Here is a 16,752-nt window from a genome sequence, read left to right as displayed (position 1 = left end):
AGCAAAATAGCTGATCAAAGCCCAAACACCTACAGAGCCTGAAACTAAAGCCGCATCTATACGCGTAGATGCGGCGGCGATGTTCCTTATCAATCGAGCCGCTGATGCGGCTCGATTCATAAGATCCGACAGGACAGATCTCCCCACCACCGATTCCGTGCTCGTTCCCCGCGAGGGGACAATGGCAGGGAATTGAGCGGAAGATAAGCGGCGCGGGGACGAGCGGGTATCGAATCCGGTGCACTTGTGTAGATGAGGCTTTAGCCCTTGTACTGCTACTGTCTATGTGATTAAAAAAAAATCAAGATAGGAGAATCAGCTACAGAAGTCTGATTTCACACAAAAATGTAACATCAAAATAACTCTGATTACTGAACTATTAGATGATATTTTTACATATGTGTCCGGAAGTGGGTTTTTATCCTGTAAGAAGGATACAGAAATGGACATTTTAGTGGCTGGATAGTGTAATGATTAAAGACTCTGCCTCTGACACTGGGTTTAAATCTCAGCTCCTGTTCAGTAAGCCAGCACCTATTCAGTAGGAGACCTTGGGCAACACTCCCTAACACTGCTACTACCTACTGAGCTTGCCTAGAGGCTGCAGCTCACGCGTTCTGAGTCTGCCAGGAGAAAAGCGCAATATAAATGTTATTTGTATTTGCTGCATACTATTTAACCAATTGACCATTTAGTTTTAATAGTTTCTGAATCACAGAGATGGAACAAGCATACAGAGAAGTCACACTTCATCCTGAAATCCTGATCTATGGAATGAATGGGATTAGAGGAGGCGGCTCAGCACAACAGCAAGCCAGGCAGTATGTATAAAAGTGAATAAAAAGGATAGCCTCCATATTTCTTTCACTATGTGATTCCTTTCAGATCAATGTACTTTTTTTTAATATTAGTATGCTCTGAACTGAGGAAAAAAGGAACTGGGTTTGCAATTTTTTTTACCTAAACAAGTGTGAAAAAATACAACCCAGTACTTCATATTACCCCTTGCATTCGAAAGAGGAAAGAGCATATTTATACACATTGCACACTCACGCACACACATTTCTGTTTACAATACAAAGCCTATGCACAAATAGGTAAACAATAATGTGATTCACCAGTTTGCTAACTGCAACATTTATAAAAAATAAATATAAAAATAGGCCTAACTTATTTTTAAAGGGTACCTGAAGGGGAGGTTGTATACTTACCTCAGTAGGGAGAAGCCTCTTAACAGTCCAGTGACTTCCCAAATCTCCATACTCCCATCTGCTCCAGCGCCGGGACTCATGGAAAAATTCAACTTGAATGTTAAATTTTACAGTCTGTTGCGCTCCCCTCCATGTACAAGCGGGGCTGCATTGTGCAAGCCAAAGTATGAGCCCATGCCTGCGCAGTAGCACAAGGCCAGCCATGCGCTGCTTTTTTCCCACTTGCACAAGTGGCTCCATGGCATGATCAATATTGGTAACTGCTCAGTGTGGCCGTGCTCCTACATGGAATGAATAGGTCTATAGCAATAGGATTTTACTTGTCTGAAGGAAGCAGCTAAACCAGAATGCTGCAGTAATATAAAAAAAACAACATGCCCAGTCCTCTGCACCACAGGTTTAAAGGACACCTGAACTAAAAGGGATATGGAGGCTGATATATTTCCTTTTCAACATTGCACATTGCCTGGCTGCCCTGCTGATCCTCTGCCTCTAATACTTTAGTCATATACCCTGAACAAGTATTCCAATCAGGTATTTCTAACTGAAGTCTAAATGTATTTGCCGCATGCCATTCAGGCTTGTGATCCAGATATTCCAGATACACTGCAGCCAAAGAGATCGGTTAGGCCTCTTTCAGAGTGGGACGTTGCATTTGATGCGACGTTAAAACGCAGCGCATGTAGGTTATGAAATTGGACGTTATTTTGCACTGCGTTATGTGTCTCTTGGTGTGACGTTTTTGGCGCATACTGATGGAACGAAAACGGCGCATTCGTTATATATATATATATTTTTTTTTTTAAGAAAACATTACTGAGCATGTGCAACACACATAACGCAGAAATGTATTGCTAAACGCACAGCATGCAGCACTTTCTAAATATTGCTACACGTTACACACAACCCAACGTGTGCACTGTGAATGTCGCACAGACTTCGTATTGCTGTGCGTTAGTCTGCGTTATAATTTTTTATAACGTGCGACTTTAACATTCCACTGTGAAAGAGGCCTAAGACTGCCAGAAAGCTGGTATTGTTTAAAAGGAAATATGGCAGCCTCCCTATCCCTCTCACTTCAGGTGTCCTTTAATTTAGATTTGCTGACAAAACATGTATATTTTTTTGTCTTTTTACAGTCTGCTCTAACAGACTACCTGGAATGTAAAAGTTTCACATGGACGGCATATGACTGGCAAGTCCATGGGAACAGTTGACAGGTGGCGGACACATGGTTTTTAAATGTCCGTGTTAGCAAAGCCATAGGGTTTATGCTCACTCTCAGTATTTTACTTCAGCTGTAGACTATAATGCTGGGTACCTGGAGTCTCCACTCTCTGGTAGTGATATGGATTTACGCAGACTTCATCCTTTTTCATGTTGAACGCATACTCGCACATCTCCATGGCACGAAGCTCGTGGTGACTGTGAAGGTCTGGCCACCTCCAAAGACGGCAGTATATGACATGGGGTAGACCTTTACGATGTGACACTTGGAGTCTCCCATCAAGAGACCTATAAAGAAAAAACATAACGCTAAGGTCAATCCAAATTGAATACAACTCCAATAAAATATCTAATATTCAATGGACACATCAAATGACAGGATTTACATTACTAGTGAAGGAACGGAATGCGAGGATGGCTGTAAGCTAATGGTCATTTGCTCCGCTAGCACACTGTGCTCACAAATTACATTGATCACCACAACAGTCTTATTCATACATCATTTATACTGTATATGCCTAACAAGACAGTTGCAAGTCTAGAAGCCAGAACTAAAAAGAGCATACAGTGGACACCAGATACACAACAGAGATGTACAAGGTGCGAATGCTTCTGTATGGACCCCTTCATGCATGTCCATTGGTAAGTTCTGCTGCTGCATTACAGAATTGCAGTAAACATTTTCTGGATAGTGGATTCCTTGGCATTCATTCAATAAATGGCACACATGTTCACAAAGCCTGCAGCAAACACTACAAATGAACGTGTACGAGTTGTGCTTTAACTCACTAGAGTGTTTACGAGTATGGCTAATCGCAATCGCAGGACACGCAGCATTTTGGGCACGTTTGTTTCCAATGCAAAGAATACAAGCACTGCAAAATCACTTTTTAATCACCTTTCAAAGCAATTTTGCAGCAATTTGGGGGCCCCGAATGTTTGTTTTTGTGAAATAATGGCTTTCAAACTGCCAAGCAAGCAGTATCTTCCTCTGTGCGTAGAACTATCTACTTACATTCCGCAGAGAGCACCTGGCAGGACTAAAAATGTCACCACCAGTGATAAATTTCAGAATGTAAATCAGGGAGAGGGAAGTTTAACACGGGGCAAATACTGACTAAATAATCTATAAATAAAGATTGTAAAAAAATAAGCAATTTCAAGTACATTATTTTTTACTACAGTTCCTCTTAAAGTACAAAATGTTAATTGTAGCCCTGGAAATTCCACACCACTGCAGAGATATGAACTGCTCGTCTACTATACAAGACACTTACAAACACAACTTCAATTCATTTTAAAGAGCCACACAATCAACATTTTAGGAAGATTCCATGAATCTCATTCATAATCATTCATCGACTCTTTATGCCTTCTTCACCTTTATAGAAAGGGAGACCTTTATACAACAGGCACAGACTAACCAGCAAGCTCATGGTGACCCAGAACTCATTGGGGTGTGTAAGGGACTACAATGGTCCTAAAAGGTTAGTCTGTGCCTCTCGGATTTACAAGCCCTACTCCATAGAGCCAAATTAATCCATGCCATGCACTGATGAGGATCAAACAATCCGAAACAGTCTGTATGCATGTTGGATTATTATGGCTCTGTACATATTAACAAGCTGACACATCATTGCATTCCAGCGGTTCTGGAGGTGTGTTTAGCTTCTAAGGGTACAATGGTTAATTTGCATATATTCAGCAGTGGTGCCTGGGAGACATCTCGAGCTCACTCCAACCTGAATTATCGCAAATTCTTTCTGTTTTAAGAAAGCAAACTTTTGTTTTTATACAACAGCACAGGCTGAATATCTGCAATTATTTTGGAGGAGTTTTCCATAACACAGTAACTTCATTACTTGGCTATTTACTATTTTATGCAGTGAAGACAAAATTAGCAACATTACATTATTAAGCGCAACAAAACGTGTTTCTGAAACTTTGAAAAAAAATCTAAATGTGGGCTAAGGACTGGTTTCAACTCTGCTCTGCACATAAACCACAAAGACAGCTCAACCATGAGGATTTCTATATATAAATAAGCAGGATTGAACACACATACAGGAAGTGCAGGTCACAGAGCTGAGTAGGGAGGTCTGGCCGGATAAGATAAAGTATAGATAAAGGGTGGGGGTAGACCATGTACGCTATGGCAATGGATGTGTTCATGTTAACTCTCATTCTTGCCAGAAAGTAAACGTTTGCTCTATGCGGTGATACGCTGAGCCAAAACCGCATATAAATCTGATCAGCAGGACAGAGAAGTTTCCTTTATTCAGTTGAACACATGAATGTGATTGCTTTCTGAAGCTATGCCACCTCTTTCCCTTCAGTATGATTCAGTGCTGTAGCCCAGAAACACATCTCGCACCCGGCTGTGAAAGGTTACACCAGTTCCAGGAATGGAGGGAACTATTCCCCAGTAACATGTGCAGAAATAAATATTACATTTACAGGTGTTGAAAGGTCTGAACAAGCTGCAGGCCACTACGGAAATGTTCCCTCTGCTTATTCTAAAGCCATATGGGCAACACTATAGAGGACTATAGTCGAATACTGGAATAAAACAAAAGCCATTGCAAACCAGCCAGTCTGAAAGTGTAGAGATCAAACTAGAAAGACATTTACAAGTGATTCAATGACTAAAGTCAGTAAAACTGTATAACAATGCGACCAGTGGTGGGTAACATGGGCTCACTCAGTGGGTGGAATTTAAGGAGAACCCTGTTCATTCCCAAAGTATCCTGTATGGGAAAAAGGACCAATATCTTTAGTGGAAACTGATGAGGATCAACCAATCCGAAATATTCTGTATGCAGGTTAGATTAATTTGGCTCTGTAATATTAACACGCTGACACATCATTGCATTCCAGCGGTTCTAGAGGTGTGTTTTGCTATCAGGGACAACAAAGAGATGATTTACATATTCAGCAGTGATGTCACCATGGGAGACATCAGAATCATCTTTATTGTCGCCAAGTACATCTATTGGTGTGCCCGGAATTGCTTGTAGTTCACATGGCAAATGGCAGTTCAGGAACATATAACAACGCAAGGCAAACATACAAAGCAAACATATAAAGCAACGCAAGATTGAGTCTTGGTAGGGTCAGAGTTGCGGCTGTGAGGAAGGGTTGCCCTGAGGGCTAGAGTGTCTCAATGGAGCAGACTTGGTGGGGGGGGGGGGGGGGGGGTCTTGAGTTCAGTGATTTCATCAGGAGAACCGCTTGGGGGAAGAAGGTGTTCATGCGCCTGGTGGTTTTGGAGGGGATGGATCTGAAACGGTGACCCAATGTTAGGGGCTCGAAGTAGCGCCTGCCTGGGTGGGAGGGGTCGAGTAAGATCTTGGAGGCCCTTGCTTTCATTCTCATGGAGTAGAGGAGATTTAGCGGGGGCAGGTGGGCGCCAATGATTTTTTTCTGCTGCGTTTATCACTCTGTAGAGTGTGTATTTGTCCTTAGCGGTTGCTCCTGCATACCAGACGATGATGGAGCAGCAGAGGATGGATTCGATGGCCGCGGTGAAAAAGCTGGTAAGCAATTCCCGTGGCATACCGAATTTCTTCAATTGGCGTAGGAAGAATAACCTCTGCTGTGCTTTCTTCTGAGTTCTGGTGGTGTTTTGCTCCCATTTGAGGTCGCTTGTTATAGTTGTGCCTAGGAACCGGACACTTTTAACCCTGGAGACCTCAGACCCATCAATGAGCATAGGGAGAGGGGCCGGAGGAAGTTTCTGGAAAAGTAGTAGTGCTCTTTTGCTCACTCTAACCTGAATAATTGCAAATACCTTCTGTTTGATAAAGGCAAAATTCTGTTTTGCATAGCATTTTAGTAAGGAGGCTTTTTGACCCCTTTCAGCCCCTTACACACTCCTAGGAATTTTGGTTCACCATGAGCTTGCTGGGTAATCTGTAACTTTTAATGGACATCAGAGCCTTTTTTGCCAAGGACTCCTAGGCTGCAGCCTTCAAAATAATCTTAATGCCAGTCACATAGGACAGGAGAGACCACTGTTGGACACTCCAAGTGAAGTAGTGACACAGTGAACAAGGGAGGGGACTACGAAAGAGAAAGAGGAACTGCTATACACGGGGCTTTTGCAAATAGGGAAAGGGCTACACATGGAATGAAAGAGGAGACTGCTGAAGACAGAATGGGGGAAGGGGAATTCTATACATTGATGGAGTTTGTGCCACAAAAACATTGACCCTGCAATGCAATAACATATAACTGCAGCCCTGGAATCATAATCTAAATACCACGTTAGCTGGGTATAATGTGTAGGCTCATTGATCCACAGGTTACTTGCTATTATAAAAGTGATTCTTGTAAAACACATTATCTTGAAAAGGGCTCTGAAGACAAGTACTGCATCAGCACACAACGCTGACAAGCAGCTGAAGAGTCAGTTCCAGTCAAGTGAGAGGCAGGGGGAACTATAACCACTGGGCACCACTTCTTAGATGAATGGCGGAGGTTGACGACAGGTTTGGGAGAGACTGAAGTAAATAATTATTCCACACTGCTAAGCAGCGAACTGTGTAATTGCCATGAAATATCAAGCCTAGTTCAGGCACTCCACTTATACAGCAGAATATACACAGCCTGTGTGCTCAGCTTACATACAGTACAAGACATACTTCTCACATCGTCTTCATTCCTGATACCTATAAACACTCCTAAGAATGTGTCAAGATACAGCTCCAGGTCATAATACTCGAGATACTTGAGAAAGTTATTTCCAGGGAAGACTGGTCTAGCCGAGACTTGCCTTCTGTCAGAAAATGCCTGCAATCCTCTGCCAGTCTTGGCCTCAGTCCAGCCAAGTCTTGCTTTTCACACTATTGTTGCCATTTAAAACTGGATACACAAGGCTGCCCTGCAATTAGTTCAAGTGCAGAATGCATGTCTGAAAGCATCAAGGGCTCGGCTGCCCAGACAACTTGCAGTGATGGGCAGAAGCTCACAACAGAGACTGCTCACTTTGTGACTTGCTGTTTCTTCAGTTCAATGCGTCTCTAAGGAACAAGCTGGTTTTATGTTACAGTAATTAATCCATTTTCAAAACGTACTGATCAATTGCACTTTCAAAGCCATCACTGTACTAATTAATTTTGGAGACTATCTTAAACACTGTACTGTATTAAATTGGTTCTGAAGTCATAATAGGACTTCAAGTAGATGTTTTCATACTTTAGACCTAAAAGAGGAACTGTAGTGAAAATAACATCAGTGTTTGCCCATTGTAAAATCTTTCCTCTCCCTGATTTACATTCTGAAATGTATCACTGGTGGTGGCATCTTTATTCCTGCTGGGTGATCTCTGTGGAATGTTCAGATACCTGAAGTTGTGTGTGTGGAGGGAGATACTGCTTGCTTGGCAGTTGGAAACTGTAACAAGGTTCACAGACAGCAAACTGTCAATGCCAAGGCCCTGGCATCACACTGTGGAACGCGTTCCACCACAATATTAGCCATACAGATGTCCCTGATGATCTGTTCTAGAAAAGATAAAGAATTCTTGTGGAAAAGTGGGTTATTGATTACTGATTGGGATGAAGTTCTATCCTTGGTTAAAGTTCCTTTTTAAGAAATGTATATTTATTTATTTTAAAAATTCCTCTCTGGACTTTCCAGGCTTATTTTCTGACAATATGCCAAAGCCCTGTTTCTGTTACTATTTAAACTGGCAAACATTCTAGAAGAAAATGCTTTAAAATTTTGTTACAAAAGGCTTTTTTTTTTTTACGCATTTCAGTGGATCTTCTTCAATCCTCCCTCACCAGCAGTCCGAACTCGGCCTCCTCTCCGGTCTTATGGTATGGTATGCTCTGTTACGCAGTCCATGTAGCAGGTGAGGGTGCAGCTGAAGCCATGGCTCCCGAGGACTGCCAACCTAAGTACTGTCTAGACCAGGGGTCGTGAACCTATGGCTCGCGAGCCATATATGGCTCTCTTCATGCCCTCATATGGCTCTCTGGCTCGCTAAAATACGTGTGACAGAGCAGCCAGAGAGCCTGTGTTTACTTCTGAAATCTGCGCCGCCGCCGCCCCCTCCTCCATGCCGGGTCTTTATATTTACATGTGTGCCTCCTTCATCGGCACCGCCTCCCCTGCCAGAATTCCTGCCCTTCTCCTTTCTCCTCCATCTCGCTGGCGCTGTGTCCGTGTGATGTCACACGCGTCACACGTAACGTGTGACGCGTAGCAGTTGCGCAGCCAGCGGGAACAGAGGCAGCACATCCATCACGCTTGACGGGGGGGAGGAGCCGACCCGAGGACGTGCGACCCAGAGGCAGCCGCACTCTACGCAGCCATTACTGCCAGTCGCTCCGGAGCGCAGTAGTGTAGCAGCAGCAGTAGTGAGTGAGAGCCCGCCGTACTGCCGCCGTCCGTGGTGACTTCAGGAGGTCACTCCAGGTGCAGTCTGGTCAGTTCAGTTGTGGGGTGGGTCGGGACTGGGTCAGTAAGACTCAGATAGACAGTCACTGGTCAGTTCAGTTGGGGGTTGGTCTGGGTCAAACAGCCACTGGTCAGTTCAGTTGGTGGATCAGTCACTGCTGGTCAGTTCAGTTGGGGGTGGCTCAGACTCAGTCACTGGTCAGTTCAGTTGGGGGTTGGTCAGTCTAGTCTAGTCACTGGTCAGTTCAGTTGGGGGTGAGTCAGTTCAGTTGGGGCTTGGGGTGGGTCAGTCACTGCTGGTCATGTTCAGTTGGGGGTGGGTCAGTCACTCACTGGTCAGTTCAGTTGGGGCCCACACTGCTGGTCTAGCCAGCCTAGGCCTAAGCCAGCAGCAGTGAGTGAAATGAGAAAACTTGAACACGCCGACCACCTGATTCTCAAAACTTGGAACGCTCTTCCCATCACATACCACACACTGCAGCGTGTGAGTATTGCTGTACTGACGATGTTTGGCTCTACATATGCATGTGAGCAGTCTTTCTCACATCTAAAGCACATTAAGTATAACCTACGATCACGCTTAACGGATGGAAGTCTCAACGCCTACATGAAGCTCTGCCTTACCACGTATCAACCAGACTACAAAGCCATCAGCAAAACCATGCAGCTCCAGAAGTCCCATTAATACAGGTTAAGATGTACTTTATTTATCAGGTGCTAATGGTAAACAAGAAGTATCTTAATTCTTTTTAATAATGTTATGCAGTTGCTAACGGTTACCGTTAGCAACTGCATAACAACGTTATTAAAAAGAATGCAGACACTTATTGTAGTTTAAAAGTGTTTGTTTTGCATAAAACATATTGTATGGCTCTCACAGAATTTAATTTTAAAATATGTCGTGTTTATGGCTCTCTGCCAAAAAGGTTCCCTACCCCTGGTCTAGACTCTAGCACAGCCTTTCTCAACCTTTTTAACCTGGAGGAACCCTACAAAAAATGTTGGATCTCAGGGAACCCCTGCAAATATTTTTGGATCTCAAGGAACCCCTGCATTTATTTTGCAGGAGGCATGGATTTTAAATGTAGGTGTGCCTATTTATTTTACTACCACCTATTACAGTGCATCTCATTATATTGTCTTCTTATTCTGGTGCGTTTTACTTAAACTGATGTGCTCATTATTTTTACCCCATATTTAGTGCTTTTTTTTACAGTATCCCCTATTTTAATATGCTCTATCATACATCCCCCACGATGGGGGAAAATGCCAAGGAACCTCCAGACTAAAAATCTACTCCGCAGCACTGAAAAGTTTTGGTGTTTCTTTAATGGTTTCACAGCATGAGAACTTTGTTTTTCTTAACCAAGCCTCATTTTTAGCTGCAAAGAAGCTAAGCTCCGCCCCATCAAAGAATTATGTCCGGGCTTTTTTTCCCCTGAGGCTGTGCAAAGCATGACGGGATTTCTGATGTTGTTGTTCTCGTTGCCTAGCGCGTGCAGCTGGGAGGGGTGATCAGGACACAGGACAGTTGGAACTGTGTCTCATGCTCCTTGTCACCTCTTTTCAACCAAAAAGATGGCTGCCCCCATTAAATCACAAACATTTGTCTGTTCTTTTAAAACAGGGTGGGTAAGAGATTATATTACGTATCTATTTTAATTAACATAACTAATGTAACTTAATGACAGTATGTTTGTTTAGGGTGAAGTTCCCCTTTAAGGAACCCTGGTTGAGAAAGCCTGCTCTAGCAGATGGCCAATTTTCTAGCATCTGCCATTTTATGGAAATGAATATGGCTCCCCCATAGCATGATATAAAATAAAGATACAAGAAAGATGTAGAGTATGTTCTGGCCACTGAAAGGGGGAAGGAGAAACCAGAATGGAAAACATGCACACAGTCCACAGGTTCACTACTGTACTTATGTATTCATCAAGTTCAAAAAGTGCATAGAAAATAAATGAACATTGTTATGCTATAATTAACACCACTAAGCCTTCCCCTTTTTATTTCTAAAAATGCTTTTGAATCCCTTAATTTTGTAGAAAGCAGTTCTGTGGGCTTTCCATGTGTCATGGTTTTAAATAGGGATGAAACATAAAATGCCCCACTCAGTAAAGCACCCATGTGTGCAAATAGCAACGTGCCCATCACTGCACGTTTATCTGTGATGGCATGTATGGCAGAGGCTCCATTTCTGAGAAAAGAATGGACTGGACAGATCAGAGTATTCCACAGACTTTCTTTCATCATTCACACTGTCGCTTACTGACCTTTTCTCTACTGTCTATACACTGCTCTCAGGGTACAGTCTGTCAAGCTGTACAGACTACAGCTAGGAAAATGTTTATACCTTCAATCTAGTGCTCAGGCCCTTAGCATGCATTATGTGTAACCCAGGGGTGCTTATGCTGGGATTAGGGGGTACCTGAATCACTATGGTAAATTTTGAAATAAAAAATATGCAGTTGTGTTCAAAATTATTCAACCCCCACTGAAATTAAGTGTTTTGGCCAGTTTGACATTGATTTTGATCATTTCAGTCATCTTAACAATTAAATCAAAGAGGCACTTGTAAGTCAGACAAATATAACATAACATTTATAATGAAATAACCACAAATGTCTTTTCTGTGCTTACATCATTATCAGTTTTACTCAACCCCCAAGTGACATTAATTCTTAGTACTTAGTACAACATCCTTTTCCAGTTATAACAGCTTTTAAATGTGAAGCATAGCTTGACACAAGTGTCTTGCAGCGATCTACGGGTATCTTAGCCCATTCTTCATGGGCAAAAGCCTCCAGTTCAGTCACATTCTTAGGCTGCAACTGCTTTCTTTAAGTCCCACCAGAGGTTCTTAATCGGATTTAAGTCTGGTGACTGCGATGGCCACTCCAAAATGTTCCAGCCTTTATTCTGCAACCATGCTCTAGTGGACTTGGAGGTATGCTTGGGATCATTGTCCTGTTGAAAGGTCCAACGTCTCCCAAGCCTCAGGTTTATGACGGACTGCATCACATTTTCATCCAATATCTCCTGGTACTGAAGAGAATTCATGGTACCTTGCACATGCTGAAGATTTCCTGTACCTGCAGAAGCAAAACAGCCTCAAAGCATGATTGACTCCCTGCCATGCTTCACAGTAGGCAAGGTGTTCTTTTCTTCATAGGCCTTGTTCTTCCTCCTCCAAACATAGCGTTGATCCATGGGCCCAAACAGTTCTAATTTTGTTTCATCAGTCCACAGAACACTATCCCAAAACTTTTGTGGTTTGTCCACATGACTTTTGGCATACTGCAGTCCACTGGGAGTTCTGGCATGGAGGCCTTCATTATGCAGTGTGTGCCTTATTGTCTGAGCTGAAACTTCAGTACCCGCATCTGACAAATCTTTTTTCAGTTCCTCAGCAGTCACACTGGGACTTTTCTCCACTTTGCGTTTCAGGTAGCGCACAGCTGTCGAAGTCAGCATCTTCTTTCTGCCATGACCAGGTAGCGTTTCAACAGTGCCCTTTGCCTTGAATTTGCGAATGATGCTTCCTATGGTGTCTCTTGGTATTTTTAACATCTTTGCAATCTTCTTATAGCCATTGTCCTTCCTGTGAAGAGAAATCACCTCTTCTCTTGTCTTCCTGGACCAGTCTCTTGACTTCACCATGTTTGTAAACACACCAGTAAATGCCTAGAAGGAGCTGAGAATCACAGTCATTTTGAATCTGCCTAATTGGTGCTTATTATGCTTGATTGCTGCTCGTTAAAGAGAACCCGAGGTGGGTTTGAAGAATATTATCTGCATACAGAGGCTGGATCTGCCTATACAGCCCAGCCTCTGTTGCTATCCCAAACCCCCCTAAGGTCCCCCTGCACTCTGCAATCCCTCATAAATCACAGCCACGCTGCTGACAAACAGCTTGTCAGAGCTGGCTGTGTTTATCTCTATAGTGGCAGTCTGCTGCTCTCCCCGCCTCCTGCAGAACTCCAGTCCCCGCCTGCATCCCTTCCCTCCCTGCTGATTGGAGGGAAAGGACGGGGGCAGGGACCGGAGCTATGCAGGAGGCAGGGGAACACACCTCGGGTTCTCTTTAACATCCACAGGTGTTTTCAATACCTGTTCGAAAACAATTGAATGAACCTCTGTTCTTAAAGAGAATCTGTATTGTTAAAATCACTCAAAAGTAAACATACCAGTGCGTTAGGGGACATCTCCTATTACCCTCTGTCACAATTTCGCCGCTCCTCGCTGCATTAAAAGTGGTTAAAAACAGTTTTAAAAAGTTTGTTTGTAAACAAACAAAATGGCCACCAAAACAGGAAGTAGGTTGATGTACAGTATGTCCACACATAGAAAATACATCCATACATAAGCAGGCTGTATACAGCATTCCTTTTGAATCTCAAGAGATCATTTGTGTGTTTCTTTCCCCCATGCACTGAAGTTTCAGGCTGCTCTTTTCTTCCTGCAAATAGATTTGCCCTTGTTTGTAATTCCTCACTATGTGAAAGCCCAGCCAGCTCAGAGGACGATTTATTCAGCTGATTAGAGCAGCTTCTCTCTTCTCTCTTATCTAAATAACACACAGGCAGTGTGCATAGAGGGGCCAGAAAGGGTGAGTTCATAGCAGAACCACAACACTGAAGAACTTGGCAGCCTTCCAGACACAGGCCGACAAGTCTGACAGGGGAAAGATTCATTGATTTATTACAGAGACTGTCATAGTAGAAAGTGCTGCAGTTAGCCAGAACACATTAGAATAGCTTTTGGAACATGTAGGATGATAAAAAACAGGATGCAATTTTTGTTACGGAGTCTCTTTAAGAGTGGTAGTGTTTAAGGGGTTGAATAATTGTGTCAACGAAGAAATCACACAAAAAAAACATTTAATACTGTATTACAAAAACAATTAATGTAATTTTAGTTGCATTTGTTTCTTTAAAAAGTCCTTGTAAGATTTCATTCTGAACACAATTACAAATGTACACGAAATTCCCTAAAACTCTTTACAGCAATGGGGGTGGATAATTCTGAAAACAAGTGTAAACCATATATAAAAAATACCGCCTACCTGCACCTGCAAGTATTTTTTAGTTAAATAATATTTTTACAAAGTTTAATTAAATTGGGAATCAAATAAGAATTCCCATTGTTATTTATAAAACTGTTATTTATTTACACAGTTTATTTTATGGTTCTTCAAAAGTTATAACCAGCAACATTTCAGACCAATGCATCTAAGTAAAGCCTGGTATATAAACATTCAACTTTGATGGCCATTGACTTTCCAATTTGTCCACCTCCATGCAGTGTAAGAGTTTACCTACACAATCCGCTCATAATATTCCAAATCTTATACTACACGGAGGTCGAAGCAGGTCATTTTGTTGTTTGATACCAGCGCCGGATATAGCTGTAATGTTAATTACGGCTATAGCTCCACCGACCAAATAGCATTTAAAGGGAACCTAAACAGAGAAGGATATGGATTTTTCATTTTTAAAAAATACCGGTTGCCTGACTCTCTTGCTGTCCCTGTGTCTCTAATACTTTCAGTCACAGCCCCTGAACAAGCATGCAGATCAGGTGCTCTGACTGAAGTCAGACTGGATTAGCTGCATGCTTGTTTCAGGTCTGTGATTCAGCCACTACTGCAGCCAAAGAGATCAGCAGGACTGCCATGCAACTGGTATTGTTTAAAAGGAAACATCCATATCCCTCTCAGTGTAGGTTCCCTTTAATCACTGTAATTCAGGTGCCGTCAATGTCCGGACCTCGAATTACATGTTCTAAGGTGAAATTAGGTAACCGGTAGGGGAATATTTTTGGTAAATTTCTCGAGATAACCATGCAAGGAGAAAGAAGTCCTTTGGCTCTCTCTGCACCCAAATAGCGATGTGATGGTATAACAGGTACACCTTGTAGGTGGTCAAATTTGCCAATCAAAATTAGTTACCTTGATGAACAACAGACTCTGTCTGAAAGAACCTGCTCAGAATCAGAATCATTTATATAGCTAGCACAAAAGGGGTTGTACCTGGAATTATTTTTGGCACATACAGTATCGGTGATGGTACAGTAAATGAGCATACAGTAAATAAACATAAAGTAGGCATCTACATGATACATAGAACATAGTGTAAGGTCCAGTGAGGTCATCTGAGTGCTATGTGAGCGGAGCTGCCACATTCTCTGCGGCGCTCAATTGCTCTGCAGCGGTTCAGGTGCCCTGCAGAAAATGCTTGGAGGGGAGGTGCAGAGAGAGAAAGAGAAGGAGAGAAAGGAAGGTAGAGAAAGAGAAGGAGAGAGAGAGAGAGAAAGAATAGGAGAGAGGGAGAGAGAAAGGGAGAGAGAGAGGGAGAAAGAGGAGAGAGAGAAAGAGAAGGAGAGAGAAAGAGAAAGAGAGAGCATATCCCACAAAAGGAGGGAGAGCAAAGGAAGAAAAGAGAGAGAAGGAAAGGACGAGAGAGGAAAAGAGAGAGGGAAAAGAGTAAGCATATCCCTCCAAAAAGGGACGAGAGAAGGTTAGGAAAGAGAGAGGAGAGAAGAAGAGGTAGAGAGAGAGAGAGACCGAGAGTCCCCTGGGATTGCAGCAGTGTCATGGCTGGCTAGTGGCCCAATTGATTGTCCCAGTGGCTATACTTAAGAAAAATTTAGCTGAGAGTGGAATCAGTGCTGTGCTGCGCCCAAAATTCTGGGGGATGATGACTGGCGTCTGGTGGATCTAGGCTGTGCCTAAACGTAGCCCCGGCTTGTGGCCTAGACTAGAGCAGCTGGAAGGCATTGAATCGGATCGGAAGGTGAGAGCAGGCAGAGGGACTTAGGACTTCCAGGATTCCGTGTTGGTCTGCAGGGGCGGAGATCCAGGGCTGCAGCCCAACAGGCTGGCAGGATCTGTCATGTTGGAGTCTGTGAATGCTGCTACTGCTGGAAGCCTGGGTCCGACATGATGTCTGATGGATTGGAGTGCAGCTGGCATGGTGATTATGCAGCCGGGTGTGAGAGTCATGAGCGGGTTGCCATGACCCTTCCTGCCCCAGTGTGTGGTCATAGCTGGATCCATGTGGCTGGCCTGCCGGGTGAATGGTGCTGTGGTGATCCGGGAGCAATGGTGGTTAGCAGCCCCTTCGCGATGTGGCAAGCAGCTGCGGTGAGGAGAGAGCCTTTGTTACCTTGGCACAGCAAGAGGTGTAAAAACACCCTCAAACTGATCATTTACATGCAACTGAGAAATAGAAACAGTAAAGGTGCATATACAGGAATAAAGGTTGTTCACAGCAGGGATTGAGGCTTTATCCCTCAGGCAATAGTCATATATCATACAGACGCATTCTGTTGCTATAAAAAGGAGTGGAGGGATAACAGTATTATTATTATTATTATTAAGTATTTATATAGCGCCGACATATTACGCAGCGCTGTACAGTGTATATATATATATTGTCAGTATGGTGCATGATAGAGCGACTTCAGGCAGGAGAGAAGGATCAGGAGGGGAACAATGCATTTGGCTGAGGTGGTCTGACACTCTGCTTAACTTGGTTCTCGGCAGAGATGGCTCTTATTGGCCACTTTGAACGAGAACGTGTGTACCAGACTTAAGGTTTCAAAAGCCGTAAAAGGCATACTTTGAGATGCTCTTTTGTGAAATCTTATTTATATTTGGATTTGAGGTTATCCTTACAAAAATTAATTTTGGGGGCGTGGCCTAGAAGTCAAGTAAACAAAAAGCAAATGGGAGTGGCTTACATTCCACACAGAGAGGTTGCAGGAAGTTCTATTGACTTGGGTGTCACCAGGACAAGAAACCAAGAATAATGTACCAAAAGGAAATATCATTAGCAATTAAAAAAAATGGCCAAACCCTTCCTCTATCCAAACCAAAAAAAAAGAAAAAAAGGAAGCAAACATT

The 16,752-nt window shown here is 43.1% G+C and overlaps 1 protein-coding gene across 1 annotated transcript in view; it reads right to left on the bottom strand.

Moving 5' to 3' along the window:
* Positions 1-16,752, bottom strand: part of SMAD3 (SMAD family member 3) — a 181,266-nt gene that overhangs the window by 50,504 nt on the left and 114,010 nt on the right. Inside the window, exon 2 of the mRNA XM_068275031.1 lies at positions 2,533-2,726. Coding sequence (XP_068131132.1) covers positions 2,533-2,726 — 194 coding nt within the window. The remainder of the gene's footprint in view (positions 1-2,532; positions 2,727-16,752) is intronic.

This window comes from Hyperolius riggenbachi, chromosome 3, assembly GCF_040937935.1.
Source record: "Hyperolius riggenbachi isolate aHypRig1 chromosome 3, aHypRig1.pri, whole genome shotgun sequence".
In the NCBI taxonomy this organism is placed as follows: Eukaryota; Metazoa; Chordata; class Amphibia; order Anura; family Hyperoliidae; genus Hyperolius; species Hyperolius riggenbachi.
The sequence above is the reverse complement of the archived record's forward strand: the minus strand, read 5'-3'. Positions and strand labels throughout refer to the sequence as shown.